General features: G+C 42.0%; 1 protein-coding gene across 1 annotated transcript in view; it reads right to left on the bottom strand.

Moving 5' to 3' along the window:
* myo10l3 (myosin X, like 3) overlaps positions 1-19,809 on the bottom strand; it is a 70,602-nt gene extending 50,793 nt beyond the window's left edge. Inside the window, exons 1-2 of the mRNA XM_049594149.1 lie at positions 19,556-19,809; positions 696-794 (exon numbers count right to left, since the gene is read on the bottom strand). Coding sequence (XP_049450106.1) covers positions 696-794; positions 19,556-19,576 — 120 coding nt within the window. The 5' untranslated portion in view covers positions 19,577-19,809. The remainder of the gene's footprint in view (positions 1-695; positions 795-19,555) is intronic.
* Positions 19,810-21,005: the final 1,196 nt, after the last annotated feature.

Raw genomic sequence — 21,005 nt, 5'->3', positions numbered from 1 at the left:
GACCAAAGACCTGCCGCTGAGTTTGGACAGTCAGTCAGGAGCAAATGTGGACCTATCATATGCATCCCACATCCCACAAGATAAGAGTTGTCCTGGAAGCTCATTTTTGACCTACACTCTCTGACCCACAGACATTTGACAGAGAAACTATTTTTTAACCGTCTATCGCCACCCCTTTCTCTCTCTTTCTATGTCTCTCTCGCGTCTCACTCTCTAACAGGATTTCCTCCAGACACAAAGACCACCATGCTCTGCCAAACAGATAAGCTCGGGCCGGTGACTTGACACAAGGAGCCCATTCCTGTCATTCTTACTTTATTCAAAAGGTGTTGATCCCATCACTGTGCCCCGAGATGAAACACATGTGTGCAAACAATTAACCTTCTCACATACACACTAGCCCACTTCCCACCTAGGTTGTACTATAACCTTGTATATTACAACTGAAAGATGGGGGGGGGGGGGGGCTCTACTTGCACCCTATATCAGTTAACGCCTGTAAATGCATCAATATGACTTGAATGTGTGAGTAGTTACTTTTTCTTGGCTTTAAGGGGTTTACAAAATCATGTGGGAACAAAAAACAATGAAAAATGCTTCATGGTGAAGACACTGTGCAGATGAGAGTTCGGGGTGGTTTAAAATTACTCTTGGGCAGCTTTAACCCTTCAGCAGGGAAACAGAACTCTTCTTACCTTCCCATAGTCGGTGGTGAGCACCAAGGACGAATCATCACAAGAGCTAACGGTGGAAGGGAGGAGCTGTTCTTTGTGTCTCAGCCAGACACGGGCCCCCTGCAACACAATAGGTAGAAAAAAAACACCATTAGCATCTGGACACAGAGCTCATATTGGAGTCAGCTGTGTGAGGAAGAGGGTACTGCACATTTGCATTATAATTGCACTTTAGGAACTTCACTGATTGCTGAGGGAAAGACAAAGCTCAACCCAGACATAAATATATTCCTAGCTATTTAGGTGAAGTGTGAATGTGGCAGGTGAGTTAGTAGCTGCTCAGTCTGAAGAGACAGCAGAGATATTCTAGAAAAAGCAAGGATTACGGCTTCTGGTTTGTCCTTCTCACCATTTTTCTCTTTTTCTCAGCATTGCTCATCGCTCTCTGCCACATTGCTGCTCCCTCACCACACTAAACTGGCACAGCTATCCTCTTATTAAACTGTCATTGCCCTTTAGTAGAGAAAAGCTGTTTGCCAGGCCTGTATGCAGAGGGTGTGTCAGAGACTAAAACTACCACGCAGAGTCACACATACTCAGTAAAACTGTCAAAACGTCTTTCAGTCTTTGGTTGTGAGAGCTACTTTACTCCATAAAATGGAAGAAAATTAACCTCAAAGAGAATTTGCCACTTCAGCAAATCAACCAATGCAAATGTTTCTATGCCCATTATCCTTTCTTCTTTTCTATATTTCAATCAGACACACCACGACATGCTTCTTGCTATTGTCCGAGACCAGATCCTTGTTCCAGACAGAGATTAACACCAGCACTACAGCTGATCTGGGCGGCCTGTCCTGTTTGTGTATCCACGTGAAGTCACAGACCTTCCCAGACATGTTTGTTAGCAGCTCAGTAACCAGGAGCAATAACAGGAATCTGAGGCTGATTGCTCAGACTGACTGTCATTTCCTCACAGCGGTGGACGATACATTTATAGAACCGGCTGCTTTAAATGTCTGTTGTGAAGGAGAGTGAACGCCTGTGTGGTCTAAATTGTAAATCTTTTAGGATGACTAAATCCACATTTGCCACAGTCTAAAACAATAAATGTGGCCTTTAGTTAAGCAATATAAAGTATTAAAAACCATCTGGTAGCTAACCTATGACCTTCAAAGATCATTTTACAGTTTTGGGAATTCCGCTTTCTTCCTCAAAGTCAGACGAATAGATCAACACCACTTACAAGTTTGTCTGTTAAGGGAGCTGTATGCAACACTCAGAGCATATCTATGGTTCAGAGTCTGAGCTGGAAGTGTCAACACACAGTTCTCAACATGGAGGTGACTGAGCCAGTGGCTAGCAGCTAACAGTGCTAACAGTTGCAACAATGCTGACAGAAGTTACAGTGTTAACCTGGGGAGAGACTGAAGGAGTGGTGCTATATTTTAATAACCATGACTACTGCGAGCCTGTTCTCTTTACTAGGGGATGAAATACCAACGCTTAGTCACACCGCTTAACATATGATATCTCTTTATAAGATGCACCAGGCTGCAGCATAAATCTATCCGTTACAATACCTGATACTAAGAGCATATAACTTAAGTATAGAGAATGACAAAGTCTGCGTTGGGGGGATGGGTCAAACAAAACCGGACTTTCATCCAGGAGATCCCAGTTCATGTCTTGTGTAAAACCAAAATTCAGTGTTGTTTTAATGTAACATTACATAATTTACTACAGTCATCAGGCAGAGATATTGTCATGTTTCTTTAGGTGATGTAACAAACAAACCTATTTTAACCCAAAACATGATCTTTTTTCTCAACCCAACTGGGTAGTTTTGCTGCCTAAACCTAACCATGACCGTTTCACAACATTTACCACAAGATACAATGTGTTTCAGCTTTGTTGAACAAAAAACCAAGGAAGTCTTGCTGTTTGTAAAAAATGCAGACAACCAAGGAAAAAAACTGAGGCACTCCGTCTTCAGGTAAAAATATATATAAAGTAACTTTTATTAGAGCAAAGGCAACAAGACAGACCTACGCGTATTGACCAAAGTCTTCTTCAGGGTTTCAGCCTTGTGTCACATTGGCTAAAGGGTGCCCCTACGTCGCTATGAGAGGACAGGGAGCGTGAAAAACCATAAGTATCTAACGACCTGAAAATGAGAATGAATGAACAGGTCATCACTGTTATCATCAGTAAACCCCGTAACCACCTCATGAGCGCAGTGCAGAGCGATGGCGATTAGCTAGGCAGTAGGATAAACACAGGGTCTCACATGCACTAACATGCATGTAAGGCCAGATCGTCTACCGACAGTGAACAGAGAAGCTGTGATTACAACACACAGAGGTAGTGTGACTGCATTTCTGCTTAGGACGTCATTATATCTTTCCAGAGAAAATTGTTGTCTGCTGCTGATTACCCTATAAAGAACCTTTAATATTAGTTAAGCTTAGCATAAAAACCAGAAACAGGGAAAACACCTAGCATGGCTGCTCTACTCTGAAGGTAACAAAATTCGCAAGCATCTCTAAAGCTCACCAGTTAACTTGTTATATCTGATTTATTTAAACCTGTTTTTTAAATGCAAAAAATAAATGTTGTGGTTTTATGAAGGGTTATGAGAGTGACCTTCACTCACTTTCCTGTATGCAAGAAAACCAGACAGCGTATTTTTCCCGAAATGTCAAGCCAGTTTGGATTTCCTCAGTTTACGGTCACACAACTATAAATCATGTAACACAAACTGAACATTTTGGTTTTAAGTGTGAGATTAATAGGATGTGCACTTTGAAGAAAGTCACCACCTCTTCTGAGAATCCTGTCTTTGACTAAACACCATTAATCATCACCACCATTGAAGTGGCCCGAGGAAAACACGTAGTGAAAGGGAATGGTGTGTCCAATAGAGCATAAAACTAAAGAGATCAATATGCATGGATTCCACTAGGAAACCTTATACAAGGTCACCACTTCCAGACATCAATCCTCATTAACTATTAACAACAGGCTGCCACGTGTGCACACACACTCTCATCCATGGAGCACAAATGTGTTTGCCACCAGGGTCAGAACAAAGATCGAGGTGCTTTTGTTTAATACACTAGATATTTGGGTGAAATGCAATCTGCTTGAGACACTGCTGAATCACAGAGACAAAGAGAAAATAAGCTCAATAAAGAAGTCCATTAAATTAACTTGCTCAGCCTCTAAGAGTGATGATTGGGCTTTCTTTTGTGATCCTGGCTTCCTCTCTGGACAGAGGGTCACTCACTCCAACCAACCAGTCTGCAAACCTACTTCCATCATCATCTAGGATTTTTTTTTCTTCCAGTCAGCTAATGGAGCACAGCTAAATGTAGCTCTCTAAAACCACAGGGGAGAGCGGAGAGTGGGATAAAGGGGGTCGTGTAAATTAGGAGGAGGCTGGGGGGAGGGTGAGAGGGGAAAGAGGAAGAGTGCAGGCACCTGATAATATCCCACCTCCCATTGTCTGGAAAAAAGAGGTAGACAAACAGAAACATCAGGACACCAATATAACAGAGGTGATCTCCACCACGGGGCCACACATAATCTCAGTTTCCATTTAATATGAGACGACTGGTGACTTCCATACCGACTGCCGATTGTGTCTGCCTGGTACCAGCCTGGCCTGTTCAGGGAAAAGCTGCTTCACGTGAGTCTGCTGAAGTCCAGTGAGGAGATTAATCGTGTTTACTCTATAGATTTTTAAGAAGATCAGTTTCTGTTATGTAACTGGAAATCACAGGGACTCAACAGAATATTGCTGGTACTTTTTGTCTTGTAGAGGCTGTTAGTATTTGTAACTGCAACAGTGGAGCTGACAAAGTAAAAAGAAAACGTGCATGGACTAGGTAATAACAAAAGGTAGATGCCATGTGAGTAAAACAGGCAAGCCATGGCATGAAAAGCAGTAGAAAAGCTCATAATACTGTGTGTTTCTACAACACTTTGTGGTATTGCTTCAACTTCAGTGACGCATATATTAAAAGAAAATTTTCCAGGATTGAATGGTACAGTTGCTGAGTCAGAGACTCTCAGAGGTTTTCCATTCACACGAACAAAGAGATGCCCTGTAACAATTTTATGGTTACAGAAAGATAAAACTATCCAAACAACGTGCTCACAGCACACAGGTCAGGAGTCGAGAGACCCAATAATTCACATAATATCTGGCTAATTAAATGACTCAACACTATATGGTAAACCAAAAGTCAGCAACAAGCTGGCCCATAAAGATGCCAAGTCTGGATTGGCTTGCTGCACCAGCGTCTGTGCAGAGTGACTGGCTCTCTGGAGATCTGCCCAGCAGGCACTATAATCAACATTGTGCAGAAACAGCCAAATCAGTAGTCGCTTAACAGGCAAAAAAGCTGTAGTAGTCATATTTTACAGATGTATCAGATTCTACCAGTCAGTCAAATTTGTTTTGTTTTTTTTACTTAAGTTTTTATTAATTTTAACACTTTGTAACATTATTCTACATCCAAAAATAGCGACTTGTATTTCATTTATTGTACAATCTAGCATAGTAATTCAGAGATATTCAAAAATAGAAAGATGAAGTAAAAGAGAGAAAAGCAAACTGGACAAAACTATAGACAGAAACTACTAACATCAATAAACTTGAAAGGCAGTCATTAGGAACAACTCCAGCATTCTTTAATATCCATTACCCTCTAAACGATGTTATACCCTTATGATCGTTGTTTTGCCTTTTTGCTGTTTTTTCTGCCTTTTTTTGCCACAAGCATTTTTAGCATATTTTAGGAGTCAGCAATAAAGACCACTAGCTGTGGGGAATAGTCATACTACGTATAAGAAACACTCTATCCCAATGTATATAAAGATAGATGACATGACAGCTCCCCATAAGTGAAGCCAAAACATCTCGATTGCCCCCTAGTGGCTGGCTGCAGTACAAGTCATAAACCCCGCCCCCTCTGTGTCAGCAGATGGAACATGGGCCAAACTAGAATATAAAAGACCCCTTTTCCACCCAAATAAACATGTGCACACAGGTTCTTAAACTCAGGAAAACTGCAGCAGACGAGTATTCCTTTCTGTTTCTTCTTAGTGGTGTGTCACGTTAAAAGGTTAGTAAACAGTGGAAAGCAGCATGGAGGCCAGTGAAAATGTTACAGTGGTTACTTCTTTTTATCCCTTACTTATTCAGTCTTTCTCTCTCGGATCTGGTGCAGACTAATTTGGAACAATGCTGCTTAGGCAGAAACGGATGGTATTTCCTGATGGTGTGTCATTATATCCTGCTGGTAAAGGGACCAAAATTAACTTGTTCATCCGGGCGTTGTATTTCCATCACTGCTAATCGGAGCTGATGACTACTGCAGAGTCACTTGACCCAGGTGTGAGCGACGATTGTAATCTTTCATGTTACATACAAAAGCCATTTGTTAGCAGGTGTTAGTAAGGTTTTTTGAGCCGTGGAAAAGGAGCTTAAATAGATGCAAAATACATTTTTCCCCCAGGGATGGTTTCTGTCATTTTAGGTAATTCTTGTCACACTGATGTACGTTCAAGTGTTCATTTTTCTAATAGGTTTTTTTTTAGTAAGTTATTTGATGCTAGACATCATGATTGACAGCTGTGTGTGTCAGTCGGTGTGCTTGTGATCAATTACACTGCTCGCGACTGGGTAGGATGGGTTCATAGGCGGGAACTCGGTACCACGGCTCCACTTCCTAGACTCTGGCTCCAAATGACCAAGATGGTGATGCCTGGATCCAAGATATTTTGGCTTTATTGTTGTTGTTGTTGTTGTTATATGCAGCCAGTAATATGTCCTGAAAACATTTTGACTTTTAGGTCTGCTTTAAATAAACACAGTGATTTGTCTACATGACTATTAGCCAGTAAATTTAAATTGGTAGAAGTGGTTCTCCAGTGGCTCAAGACCACCAACATCAGATGAGTGTGTCCATTTTATTTGTGTCTTTGTATGTAAGCGTGTGTGTGTGTGTGTGTGTGTGTGTGTGTGTGTGTGTGTGTAAAGTGTCTGAAGCTGGAGGGTATAAAGTAGAGATGAATTGTCTCAGCAACAGATGGTCTCACCAAAACTCCTCCCCCTTGTCTCCTCCATCCTCAGGAGCTCCGTCACTAAGTCAGGACAAAGGCAACCACCTCTGACTGAGAGCTCAGAAGTTAACCAGGCGGAAACATCCCAAACAAAGACCAGCTGGGACACAAAAGGGACACGGGTATCATCTTGTGTTTAAGTCCCCTAAACTTGGAACCATTCTGACCAAACCATTGAGATGGTGTGTATTTCCTGTATAATCATCAGTTTAAACTTCACTCTTATAATGAAATGCAGCCGTCACTGGGTTTAATTATCAAGTTAACCCCCGCTCCCGTGCCTCTGGTAACCAGATGTTTTAACCGCACCATTAAAAAGCAAAGCTGAACCGCTGCCATGATCTTCCCAGCTCAAGCTAATTTGAAATTCTTAATGCTGCATGTCACTGAGCATGAGTAGCACTGCTGAGGCAGAACCCAGCTGACAATAGTAATCTGACCCACCAAAACAGGCCGCACGCCGACGTCCCATCATGCTCTTTGACACAGAAACCACTCAGGCTGAATGATGTGATCCCAAAGTTGGAGGCTTGAGTTTCTGCAGCTTGTATAATGACATCCAGCTCAGAGATTGGCTAATGAACGAGCCTTTAATATTTAAGGGGCATACATAGTACAAGGTGCAACGGCTCTTTCTCTGCTGTCTGGCGTAGCATGAGCGCAGGCGGTATCAGGTGATCGTATCAGCCAGGACAAAAGAAAGCTAATTAACTCATCCTGACTTGGACACGGTTAAACAATTAAGTTATGATAAGCCAATTTCTTGGATCATAGCGTGGTTTCAAGGAGCGGTGAGTGAACGCCTGCCCAGCGGACAGCAGTGCTGTAGGTTGAGCTGACTGCTGGCCAGGACTGATGCCTGGCTAAGAGCAACGACCAGCTGGATTCTTGACAAGCATCTCATTTGTTGTGCTAAGATAAACGTAACACCAGAACGTATCCACCAGGAACAAATTCGTCCAAAAGAAACTCTAGATGTTGCTGCTTTCACTTGTCCCTCTCAAATTCCCTCGCTTTATCATATTCATTCATGAATATTTGTTTTGCAATTGTGTTTATCTCAGATCAGAATAAACTCAAAGTTCTCAGTGACCTACAGCATCTCATTTAGAAGCAGATGTTCCAAAAAACATTTTGTTATATATATAGGACTGTGGTCTAGCGCTACATTTACACCTCAAATACCAGGACACAACAGCATTATCATAACAATAGGGAGGCATAAGGCCAAGCCACTAACCCTTTATGACCTCACTTGGACAGATGTGCAGTCCAGAACACTGGAGGGATGGATGGCCTGCTTTTAAAAGGTCAAACAGCATATTGACACTTGCATGTTGCCAGTGTGTGTCCTTTGTCGGTAAAACTGTTAATTTTTCCTACATTTTGCAGAAATTAGACTTTTAAATTTGGTTTTGTACATATACAAAGAATAATAAAGCTACAGGAATGTAAAGCCTTGTTTCCACCAAGCGGTCCAGTTCAGTTGGTTACACATTAGAACAGTTATTTTTGTGTTTCCTTCGTCAAAAGTTGTGAAAGGTTTTAATAGAACTGGTCCATTCTGTCCTGTTTGTTCATCACCCCTCTGTTGAGGTACCTAGCACACTGATCCAATATTAAAAGGTGGAGCAGGAAACACAGCAGTCCGTAGATTGGTCAAGAGAAGATCGAAACTCATGCTCGACAAGGGGTCAATACACAAACTCGCTATCTTCAAATATTCTATTAATTGCAACAGAGACTCTGAACACTCCAGTCTGTTCTTTTGTCTTTTGAAAATGTTGCATAACCCTGTTCCATGGACAGTCAGCGAGGTTTAGACGTTCCTCTGCATTGTCAATAAAGAAGAAACACAGAGAGAGCTGAGCACTGATGCAGCTGTAACTGTCTGGTAGCAACCCTGCCTGCATAATAAGAATAATGTCTGGGGTGGAAACTCTAGTACAAATCTAGGGTTTAGATCAGTGGTTCCCAACTGGTCCAGCCACGGGGTCCAGGTTTCTCCTTAGTAATTAGTTCAAGGTCCACACAGTATAATACATTCATCGTCATACTTGTGTTTGGCCATGTCGTTGAGCTTGTTAGCTGTCTATGTCAAGTAGCTGTCCATTAGTCACTCACTCTACAGAATAAACAACATTAAAATAAAATGTGTTTCTTGCAAACTTGATACGTTTACGAGTCACTTAAGGTCCATGGACCCGTGACCTACTTTTGGACCACGACCCAACAGTTGGGAACCACTGGTTTAGATAAATGTCCATATGGGTTGTGTATGGTTCTAAGGGATATTAAACCTGTTTGGTGGAAATGCAGCTAATGTAGCCAGAAGCATTAACAGCAGGTAACAATGCCGGGGTTTATTTCTTTGTCCATCAAAATGGAGAATAGCCAAATTCAGGGATTGTAACCAAATCTCCTGCATGCTGAGTGAGTGGAATGAGGAGGAATCCGCCAAGTAGCTGGCGAGATTAAACAAATGGGCTGACTGCAGCTGGGAGGGGAATCTGGGCAAAGGTCCCTCTGGGTCTTTGACCACAAGCTTTCTAGTGGGGCAAAAATTGGACATCCTACAAAGAGCAAAACCTCATCAGAAAGTTACTGGATATAATTTTAAACACACAAAAACTCTTGTGATCTTATTTCAGTAACATTTTGACTCAGCTTGGTCGTTGCCAGGATGTTGAGATTTTTAAATCTATGAAAATTAACTGAATTTACATGTTGTCATTATGTGCATATTTTATGTATTTTCCTACTGTTCCTTTGAGCAGCTCCTCTGGGCCAATTAGGGGTTAAGTGCTGTTCTCAAGAGCTCTTCAGTTGTGGCTACTGGGGAAAATTTCTTGCACCAATTTTCCAAAGATTCGGTCATGCAACTCTCTGGCAAGATGCTGGCTTCTGTAACCATCAGGCAGCTGTCATCAGGCTCATCACAATGTATATAATTACTGTCCAGTATAAAGAATAAATTAGGGATAACTGCCAGTGATTTAATACAAGTGTGCCCCTTTTACATTTTCTTTGTTTCCTCGTTGCCACTGTAACGTCTGCCTGCTGGTGCCCGCAGCCAGCATGGGGTGAGGGCGGGGAAGGGCACGGTGTGTGTGACTGAGGGGAGAAATCAGATGATTAAAGGCAACCTTCAGCATCTGTGCTGGAAGATGTATGAATTAATGATGGAGGGAGCAGCTGATCAGAAATTAGCTAATGGAGGAGGAGGAGTCCCTGGGGGAGCAGGGCTTCCCCCAGTCTGTGGTGGAGGGGGAGTGAGAGGAAAAAAGGGTGCCGCTCATCAATTGTTCTGGACTCAGAGGAGCTGCACGAACCCCCCGCTGAGGAAGCTATAAACAGACTTAAAGCAGGATGGCCTAGAGGCAGCAGCCTCACCAGTTAACCCAAGCTTCATTTGCATATTCATAGACTGTTTTTGTTAAAGCAGAGGGTCTGAGGATGATGTAGTTATGAATGCAACTGTGTCACTATGTTAATGGAAATCAAATGCGGCAGCAATTTGTTGCTATCGCTGTCTTTTAATCTATTTTCATTAACATGCTAAATGGAGTCACAACAGCAAGTAAAGCAAATATGTGTAAGTGTGTGTGAAAGCAGTGTGTCTGCATGTGTTTGGTACTATGAGTGTGTCTGTTGTCTGTCCGTCTGTTTGTGTCCGGGGGGGTTAAAGAGCACCTCCCCTTGCCATCGTCTGATGTAGCTAATCTGCCATGTTGCTAATGAGTGTATCGAAAGAGAATTTGCATAACAAATTATGTCTTCAGGAGCACAAAAGAAAGAAGAGGAGCACTTGACACTGTGGCACAGACTCCTGGCACAGGCCCCTGCTTTACATCCTTATCCTGTGTGGACATATTTTCCTTCCTGCACTGTTCTACAGTGATCAAAGTATTAGTATGATCCTGTGCTTGGGGTTATGATTCCTAACTACAGAATGAATTCCAGGATGGGACGAAGAGGCAACAAATGATGTGATTACTGCATGTTTGATTGGATTGTCGGCTAAGCTGCATGACTTTGAATATCTACACAGCCACCTGGCATTCCTTCTCCTGTCTGTCATCTACATATCTAGCCCCCCTGTACTCGTCTGTGGACTGTTATAGGGTCACACAGCAGGAATCCCTGAGATATTTTAGGAATGCTGGTTAGTCAGGACTGACAGACTGAGCCCCTGTGTGTTTGACTGTGTGAGTCATCTGGGGCACTGGCCAGTGGGGTAGTGGTTGTTAAGGTTGAGGGGAGCCATTGGCAGGCGACCTGGCTCTTGTTACACTGCCTTTGACCTTCGCCCATTCCTCACAAAGTCCCAGATTGATCACAATAGCTCAAGGGGACTCTCCTATTTATAATTTTGGACATGTGTTGTATTGCTGACACAAATAATTGAGTATTTGCCCATTACAGCTTCTCAAAAATGTGCTAATTTGCTTCTTGATTTGTCTTATTTGACAGTAAACTGAATATTTCTGGGATTTGGATCACTGGTTGCACAAAACTTAAGAGAAATGAAGTTTTATTTTTGAGAAACAGATTCTGAAAATTACATAATGCACCCATTAGCATATATTTAATTACCACCAAGTGTTGTTTCAAGCGTCAAGCTCTTCTTCTGACCATATTTTTTTATGCAAATGATTAATCCATTACTCAAAAAAACTAGTGGGAAGATTAATGAATAATGATGAAACTAATTCAACTACTTTTGGTACCCTCACAGCAGTCTCCAACTCTCCAGCTACTCACAGGAGCTGCATTACCAGCTGCACAGGCACATATATCACATTTAAAGCTTATAATTTATATGAGTAATCTATAGTGGTAGGTAGGGAGGGAGCATTAGTGGTCAGGATGATGTAACTGCGCCGAAAAAGGATTAGACACATGATATGCATGGGGTTGTGCAGCGTTTGAAAGTTCAAACAACACAAAAAGTGCTGCAGTGCCTCCGTCAAACTGCTACCTTTTCTCTCTTATTGGGGAATGTGGAGGATATTTTGATGTTCTCTCTGAGGATGAGGATGTGAAGGAAGGGCTGGTTCAGGTGGGAAAACATGTAACATTCCTCCAAATGCGAGTCTCAGTATCTCAATGTACCATCCTACAAACAACCTCTGGCCAAACCACACACACTCACGTCTAATAAAACAGACTGGGAATGGATGGGAACGGTAACAGGTCATGATTGTGGATTGTGCCACACTGTGTTGTTTGTGTTTTTGAAGCACCAAGGTGCCAGTTAGGCTCTTCAGGCCACGGCAGTCAAGGCTAACACAGCGTGGGATGTGTACTTAGGCCCGACAGGGTGTTCCTCCTGCAATTAGTTCTGAAATTACAACTGTAGCAGTGACCTCATCACGAGGGAGTCAACAATTTTACACTTTTTAAGTTTTTTGTTTTTTTTTTTACCTCAGGCTATATCCTCCTGTGGTTGCTGCAATGTGTTTAACTTACACACATAGGAAAATGTAATATACAGGCAAGTGTGTAGAGACATATTCCATCCCGTAATAGGCTACCTCTGTGCGCAGTAATCATAGGGGGCTAAAAAAGGAAAGTCAACATCTGGCCTGGGAGCAGTAATCACAGGTTGGCTGTTATTAAGCTGCCAGACGAGACCTCTGAACTGAGAGGATTTAAGCTGCATTCATTACCAGCTCACTGTGTCTGTCAGGTAGGGCGGCCAAGGTGAAGGCCAACAGACATTTATTGTGTGAAGGGTAAGCAGCGATAAACAGCAACTTTAATTTTCTTTACTTTCGCACAAATCCACTGCACGCTAATCTGGGGGGGAAAATGGTTGTGTTTGTAGAGTGGAGGGATTGATCTGGTTTAAAGGCCAGATTCAAATGCTGGAGATGAACAGGGGCATGACTGAAAAATCTCACTGAGACACAAAAAAGAGAAAGGAAAGCACACAACACACAGACCCCAGTGACACTAGTAGCTTACAGTATGAACAACTTATCATTCAGAAACCTCTCTGGTGTCAAAAAAGGTGACAATCTATTCTGCAAGTCATTCTTTCACCCCAATTGTTGAGATGTGAAAATAATAGTTCAGCATTTTGAGAAATACTCTTGTTCACATTCTTGCTGAGAGTTAAATTAGAAGCTTGGTAAGTGTTTTATGTCTGTATGCTGAATAGGAGGCTGGAGCCAGCAGCCGATTAGCTTAGCTTAGCAAGAAGCTAAACAAATGAGACATAATAACATGTTAATTAGTGAGCTTTAGAGCTAATGTGGATTTTGTTACCTTTGGACAGAGCCAGCCGAGCTGTTTCCCCTTGTTTCTGGCAAATGGCAACCTATGGCGCTAAAAAATGTAGCCTACGTGAAAATGCCAAAAACTGCAGTTCCGTGAATGACCACAGGAGGCTGGCTCCCAAAATGAGTCAATCCCCATAGAACCCCATGTTAAAATGTCCAACTTTAAAGCAGAAATAAACATGTTCAGCTTCGTACAAAGAGCAATTTCGCCCTCTTTAGCTAATTTCCTAAATTATGACAACTTTACAGGGATTTAATTTTTATATAACCCATTTCAATTTTCAAAAAACTGAAGTTATGCATAATTGAGGGCCTGGTCACTTGTGGCTCCAAATAAAACAAAATGGCAACAGCCAAAATGCAAAGGCTTTAAAACCTGCCTACAAACCAGCGGGTGACATCACAGTGGTTACTACCATTTATTTTCATACAGTATATGATCTTCAGTCTTTGTGCTAAGCTAAGCTAACTCCTGGCCTCAGCTACATATTTATCGTACAGACATAAGAGCAATGGTGTACTGATACTTGATGAGGTGGGTGTACTACTAGGTAGATGGGTCAGTTACCAAGTAGGAAGTGGGCGGATCTCCTATGTCATCCAATGGCTTTTTGGCTGATAGGTGGGTATACTGTAAATGGAGCAAGCTATCAATCTTCTTATTCAACTGTCAGCAAAATTCCCAAAATGTCAAACTATTCCTTTAACTGCTATATCGTAGGCAAATGGGTTGATTGCGTTTCTTCTTTGCCTCTCATCCAAGAATGTTCTGAAGAAGCTTCTTGGATGAGAGGCGAAACGTCATCAAGAAACACAAGCAAGTCTAGTTGCAAGTCCAGCCTACGATATAGCACTTATGAGAATCTTCACCAACAAATATTCCTTTAACTAATCCCAAAGTGTTTGAACTGGAATCAAAATGAAAATAAACAGCTTCTTTCTTTCAGAATGCTGTTTCTGTGCCACTTGGACTCTTCCATGTCCCTGTTGTTCTTACACTAAACAAGGCAAGTCCAGACGTAACTCATGACTGCATGACTGTACAATGATTTCTTCATTTGGTTTTAAGTTCACAAATAAAGCAAAGGGTTGAGGAAGTTCTCTTTCGTCACAGCTTTGTTGAGATGACAAAAACTTAGTGATACACCCAAGTGCCCTAAGGTGATTTATATTTCGGAGAATGACACACCCAGGACGGCCCTAAAAGGGACACACACACACACACACACACACACACACACACACACACACACACACACACACACAGGGAGTGCAGGAAGGATGGGTGTTGGAGAGTTGATTGAGTAGTATTTTTTTTATGAGCTATGTCTTTTTAACATATGATGAGACTTTTTCTGTTAGACACTACAGTATGAGAGACTGGAGGGAGTGGAACTGATGGGTTTACAAACCAGTATCAGGATGGATGATAGTAAAGGCCACCTATTAAAGGAATAGTTCAACATTCTGGGAAATGCAATTGCTACCACTCTTATGTCTTTACATTAAAACGTTTTAGATAGGCTAGCTGTTTCTCCATGTTTCCAGTCTTTATGCTAAGCTAACTGTAAGGTCATAGCCATATGGTGACAATCTTCTCATCTAAGGAACTGTTTTTCATTTATCAGAGGACGGGGGTGACTGGGGTGTGACTTTTTCTTTTCTTTTTTTAGGTTTTGACCCTCCCTGAAGCTATAAATATTTTTTCTTGAGCTTCCCTGAGTGACTGGCAGAAAATGCATGACCTCCCATACACCATAAATTAGTTATTAGGTTTTTAAAACGAACCCTTTGATGTTTGAAAGTTAAAAGCTGAAGATGAAATTCTGGAGTTTAAGGATCTTCTGGTTTCACTTTTGCCATGCATGCTAGTTAGGGAGTGCAAATGGTTTATTTGGGTCAAAATTTTAAATGAGACATGTGAAATAAGTGATTTTGATTAAACGTTACTACTTTACACTCAGATTTTTATTTTTATTTTTTTCTGACTGAAGTGTTTGTCGCACATGGCGTGTCCAAAGACCGTCGGAATAGTTGAAAATCCAATGTCTGTTTTTACAGTTTCTGGCTAATGGTGTAATTCTGCTGGTTTTCAAAGAAAATATGGCATGTTTTCTTAAATTAAAAAAAGGGTTGTAAAATAAATACAAAATACAACCATTTTAATTTGTGTGTCCCTCCCCTAAACCAAAACAAAGTCCCTCCCCAGTGTTTTTTTGCATCCCCAAACCCCTCATAAAAAACAAACATTCTCTAACTGTCGGCAAGAAAGAGAGTAAGCTTATTTCTCAAAATGTGGCACTATATCTCCAAGGTTACTGGGTCTGGGTGGGTAGGCAGACAAGACCACCAGAGACTCCATGAAAAAAGTTGTCACTTTATACAGTAATTGTTTGTCCATCATCATGACCTCAAAGAAAGGGAGATGAGCTCCTGCGCTGCATTATTTGTTCTTTGTGAACAAGCTGTGGGATGGTGAAGATGTTCTATTCTTTTATCGTCACGAATACACAGACAGCTTTGTCTGAAAAGCTTGGTATAACAGGTTAAAGCTAAAGTCAACAGCATGGTGTCAGCAGGAGGTTATCACAGCACTGAGCACCCCATGTGATGGTCAGCTCGCTGATAGACAGGGGTCAGGTTACTGATAGAGACACAAGAAATGCAAACACAAGCTAGAGAGATTTTTTTAAAAAGCCTAAATTCACTATCATCAAATAGCTGACTTAAAATATAGGAAACTATTTGTTAGAATGGAAACTCCAAATTAATCAAATTCCAAATTATTATTATTATTATTATTATCAGCGGTGCTTTCCACACGTAAACACCCCCCCCCCCTCCCCCCCACCCAACACTGGCATCTGTGTCATTATGAGAAAGGATTATCCATGTTATTTGGTGTGTGGTCAGACAATGCCTGTTGGTAATTAGTCCCAGCGCTCTTGTGACAGATTAAACCACCTCCAGACTGTACAAGACCGTACCAAAGCTGCAGGAGTTCTGCTGACGCACACATTAACCACTGCCTTAATAATCTGTTTGTTCATAAACAACCGGCGCCATTAATTCACCACAACTTTAACACAGTCTAAAGCATTGTTTCAAAGTGCCCTAATTTGATGGGATAATGCTCACAATAACCACTTTAATTACAAGCTAAGACAGAGAAAAATTCAAAGGAATGCAGGATCCATTAGCCATTTTTATACCTTTCCTTCCTTCCTTACATCCTAACTTGACATCCTGACTTCCTTCCGTGCTCCATCGGCTGTCCGCATGGCTGGAAGTTAAGAGCGATGATCTCAGATTCTCAGCTCTCTAAAGCGGCAGCTGGAGGAAGTGACAACTGGGTAGAAAAGACCCTGGGTAGAAAAATAGTCCACCCTCCGCTCCAGAGCAGGTTGGCCTTTCTCACATTACCCATTTCAACAGAGAATGCTTACCGAGCATGCCGACCCACGGCTCCAGCTTCAAAGACCTAGACATAAACAGCACATAGGGCTGTGAGGGATGTTTTAGGATGGGGTGAATGTGTCCGTCTGTGTGTGGGGGGCGGCGGTGATGGTGTGAAACCTAAAGCCTTGTCACCACAGCTCTACAATGCGAGGATGACAGGCTGGCCATGACCGGGAATTTCAGGGGTCAGGGCTGGGAATCTGGGATTCCCTCTGTCAGAGTCTCTTTAAGAGAAAGGAATTTGGTGTGTAATGCAGAGAAGGAATTAACGGGTGTGGAAAGGTCCTCGTGTGACTTCACAGTGTAGTGTGTTGCAGCTGCTGCTATAAAGGAACTGATTACCAAGTTTAGAAATATAGCCAGGATTCAACTTTGTCAGGATGTTTCATAAAGACATAAAATAATCAAAAGGGTTCCATGTTTATACACATATACAAAAAGCCATAGATGTAAAGATATAGTACAGGAATTTCCTGACACATTAATGTCCACAATGGCCAAACCTAGCAGCTTGGCAAGCTCTCTGACACACTGCAGGTATTTGTGTGTGTTTAGTGGGTCACATCCACTGAGGGCGGATGGGGTGTGGAGTCGAGGCAGTGTCGCTGAGGGTTTTACAGCGTTGTGTCAGCTCCTAAGAGGAAAAGCCACGCTGATGGACAGGATAGGCTCTCAGGATAAACCTCTGAGCACACACCCTTGTACCTGCCACTCCCTCTTACTCCACCACTGTCCCTAACCCCGTCACCATCACCAACAGTGACGTGCAAGGGAAAGCTGACTCTAGATTGGAGCAAGACAAACTGACATTTGATGAACACTGGTACGATTTTATCTCGATGAACCTGATCTGCAAAAGACTCCTCTCAGGTCAAGGAGCAGATTTAAACATGCAGTTATTTGCAAAGGCTTAAAAAGATGATGATATCATTCATGTGTTGACACCTTCATCATGTTAACTATCAGGCTGATTGTTTCACTGGATGGGATGCACAGTAATGAATCATGCCTAAGATTTATCCCGCTGCACTTGTTTTCACTGAGACAAGTTTAATCCTCGCCTTACTTCACTTCCAGAATTCCCGCTTAATTAAATCCACCCTGGTCGCACTGAGGAGTTCAGGAAGCTGTTTTTTTCCATGACCCAAAAGTCATCTTAAAAACCAGGACAGTTCATTCATTCATTTTAATGCAATTTTTCATTAAAAAAGTGAAACAACCGCCACAAATACCTCTGTTTTCTGCTTTTTCTATAGTTGCTACTCATTAATAAACAGCGTTTCACATCGGCAGCCAAAAAACATTGATGTATTTTGACCAAATTACAAGTTGAGACTGTCGGTCAAGACACAGGACAGCCCTTTTGGTTATATTGCAGGATGAAAAGCAATATACTACACAACCACATCACAAAAAAAATAATAAACAAATGCACGTTGGATGAAATCGAATAAACCTTTGGGGAAATCTCACACAGTTGGTGAAGGACAAAGGACACACACCAAATTACAACAGTTATCACTGCTGATCTGGGTTTAGCTGAAATGATATCCTTCCTCTGGACAGCATATTACTCTAATAAAATCAGATTATGACCCAAAATCCAGTTCACCTCAATCTGTTCGCTACAGGGTTGGTTTATGCAACAGAATATTGAAAACTATACTTTTTTTATGAGCTCCTGAAGGTCGATGCTTTTAGTTTCAGACTGAGGTCACCAAAAGATGGAATTTTGTTGAGAAATGTTTCCCAGTCTAATCACTTTCTTGCCAAGAAATGACAAGAATTCATTCATTTCCCCATCCTTGTAATGCGGAAACAAACAGCGTCAGACCACTAGTTTCTGAAACTCACAGCTGGACACCATTATAATGACATTTTTTTGAAGACAAGTGAAACTCAGAGACTAATTACTTATTTCATTAAGCACTGAACTGGCATTATCAAATTAGTTTTTAAAAATGAATATAATTAATGAGACTTTTCCAAGGTTTTACATAGCTTTGTTCAGACATGAATCTTTGTCATGTCAAAGGATGACTGTCCTCAGTTGGTTTCATATTCACTCTGTGTACAGTTTCAAAAACAACCTCACTCTGTTGTGACATGCAGAAGTTTCAACTTTCAACCCTGTAAAGTTATTGGAAAGAGATTGTAGAGTATGGAAACAACATAACTCAGGAGTCGCCTCCTGATTGAGTCACAACACAGATCATCACCGAGGGTCAGGTACCGCTGATGCTGTTGGTAGAGACACAGGAGGTGAGTGGAGGGCCTATGAGAGGAGGAGACTTACATCACTAACACAGCCTCTCTCTCTGTCTGTGACTGCGTGTGTGTGCCCTCCTCTGACTCACAGGAGGATGACAAATCAGACCTATAGCCGGTTTTTACACAGTGAGAGCGTGTCAGTGTCTGGGCTGATATGCAGATGACACATCTGATCTACTGTCCACGGGCACTCACTCAGGTTTTACAGGCAGTGGAGCCTGTACCATAAACTTAAATTACATTAGAGGAACAGAGGAATGGTAGAGATGCTGTCATATAAGTGCTGTTTGTGCTTGTTTTGCCAGTAATGAGATTATCTGGGCAGAAGTGAAGAAGAGATTTTAAAAGTCATGCAGAGAAATAGGAAATAGTGTCCTTAAATGGAGGCTTGTGGAGGTATTACAACTACAGCTGCATCCTACATGTATCCTATATCCTATCTATGTATGTGTGTGTGTGTGTGTGTGTGTGTGTGTGTGTGTGTGTCATATCTATCTATCTATCTATCTATCTATCTATCCATCTATCTATATGGTGCTTTTTGGCTATATGTGAACTACCCCTTTACAGAGGTTAAAAGTGGAGCAGCCAGGCTGAGGAACGCGCACAACACATCATGCTAAAAACAAAACAAAGACCGTCGAGGTCCCAAAATAAATTAGAAGTCACGTTTAAAGTAAAAAGCTAACCCAAAAACACTGTTTCTGTATGGAGAAAGTAATTTTAACATACCTCTACAAAGAATGTATCCATGTTTAAGCAGTGCCCAAAGCTCACGTCCCTTTGTAGTCTGAGTTCAGGGTACCACGGCTGAGGAGGAGAGGAAGCTGTATTCCCAAATGATTTCCATCCGCTTCGTGGAGATAAAGAAAAGTTCTTCCGTCCGTCCCGTCGCTCAAAAGTCTCGAGTCATTTTACAGCCCTGTTTTCTTGCACTTGGGAGTCTTCTTCGCCGTTTGTTGGGTGTCCCGTGAAGCCTCTGTGGTGCTGTGTTGCTGCTGTCTGGTCGTTTCAATGAAGCCGGCACATTATGCAGAGGGGGCGGAGCCTGCAGGGTCACAGACCTCCCCTCAGCATACGCCCTCTTTGTGTCCAGGCCTACAAAGGCTCTGATGGTTTTAAAGGATGTGCACATTTCCCCTTGCCTTATTCAACACACAGTTACTGTTTTAAGGGATACTTAAGACAGGAACATGAGTACAAAAGGAGGAATCGTCGCAAAGTCATTTGCTTCAGCATACTGATTCAGTCCCAGGTATCCATGTATGTGTAGACTGGGATCAGAGAGATCATTATTTGGACTTCCTCCTTTGGGAAAAATAAACTGAGAAGGAAGAGGAAGAGGCAGAAGAGGGGAGCGAGTAGGCTTTGTTTCAGTCAGGGATTGTTTACCAAGTGATCTGGCTCTTAGGACATGTGCAGTCTGTTTTTTTTTTAATTGTGTGTGTGTGTGTGTGTGTGTGTGTGTGTGTGTGTGTGTGTGTGTGTGTGTGCGTGTGTGTATTTGTACATGCTACAAAGTGAGGACCAAAAGGCCTGTTTAGGGTTAAGACTTGGTTTTAGGGTTCAGGTTAGAATTAATTTTAGGTAAGGGTTAGGTTTGGGTTAAAATGCAATGCTTTTGAAGAGTGCTGCAGTTACAAAAATCTCAATATACTCCTTAAAAAAAAACAAAATGGTTGTTAAGAGCCCAATTAAAATCTAGGGTTAGGGTACGGGTTAGGTTGGGGGGTTCTGAGGGGCACGGGATCTCGGGGACTGGTAGTATGGGAATACTTAAAATTGGTCTTTTATGGGTCCCAATAGAGGTTGGAAGAGCCCCATGAGCATTACAATAATTTAACATTTTGGATAAAATCTGAGGGTACTGGGCCACTGCACATGTGGGGCAACAGGAACTTTGTTATTTCTTAACAATGCTTCCGTCCCCCAGGGTCTTTGGAGAAATAACCTTGCGACTGCTTATGAGGTTTATTAGATAAGTAAATAGAAAAGTAGGTTAGGCATTTAGTTGTGATGGTTGAGGTTAGGGTAAGGTTTTTAAATAAGGTGGCAATCTGAATCACTTGCAAGGGCCCCCTTTCTCTACAGGCCCCTCCAGCCCGTGAGCCCCAGTGCAACCGCACTTCCTACACTGTCTATATTTACGCCCCTGCTATTAGCTTATAGCCACCTTTAGCCC

The sequence above is a fragment of the Epinephelus fuscoguttatus genome, linkage group LG13 (assembly GCF_011397635.1).
Source record: "Epinephelus fuscoguttatus linkage group LG13, E.fuscoguttatus.final_Chr_v1".
In the NCBI taxonomy this organism is placed as follows: domain Eukaryota; kingdom Metazoa; phylum Chordata; class Actinopteri; order Perciformes; family Serranidae; genus Epinephelus; species Epinephelus fuscoguttatus.
The sequence above is the reverse complement of the archived record's forward strand: the minus strand, read 5'-3'. Positions and strand labels throughout refer to the sequence as shown.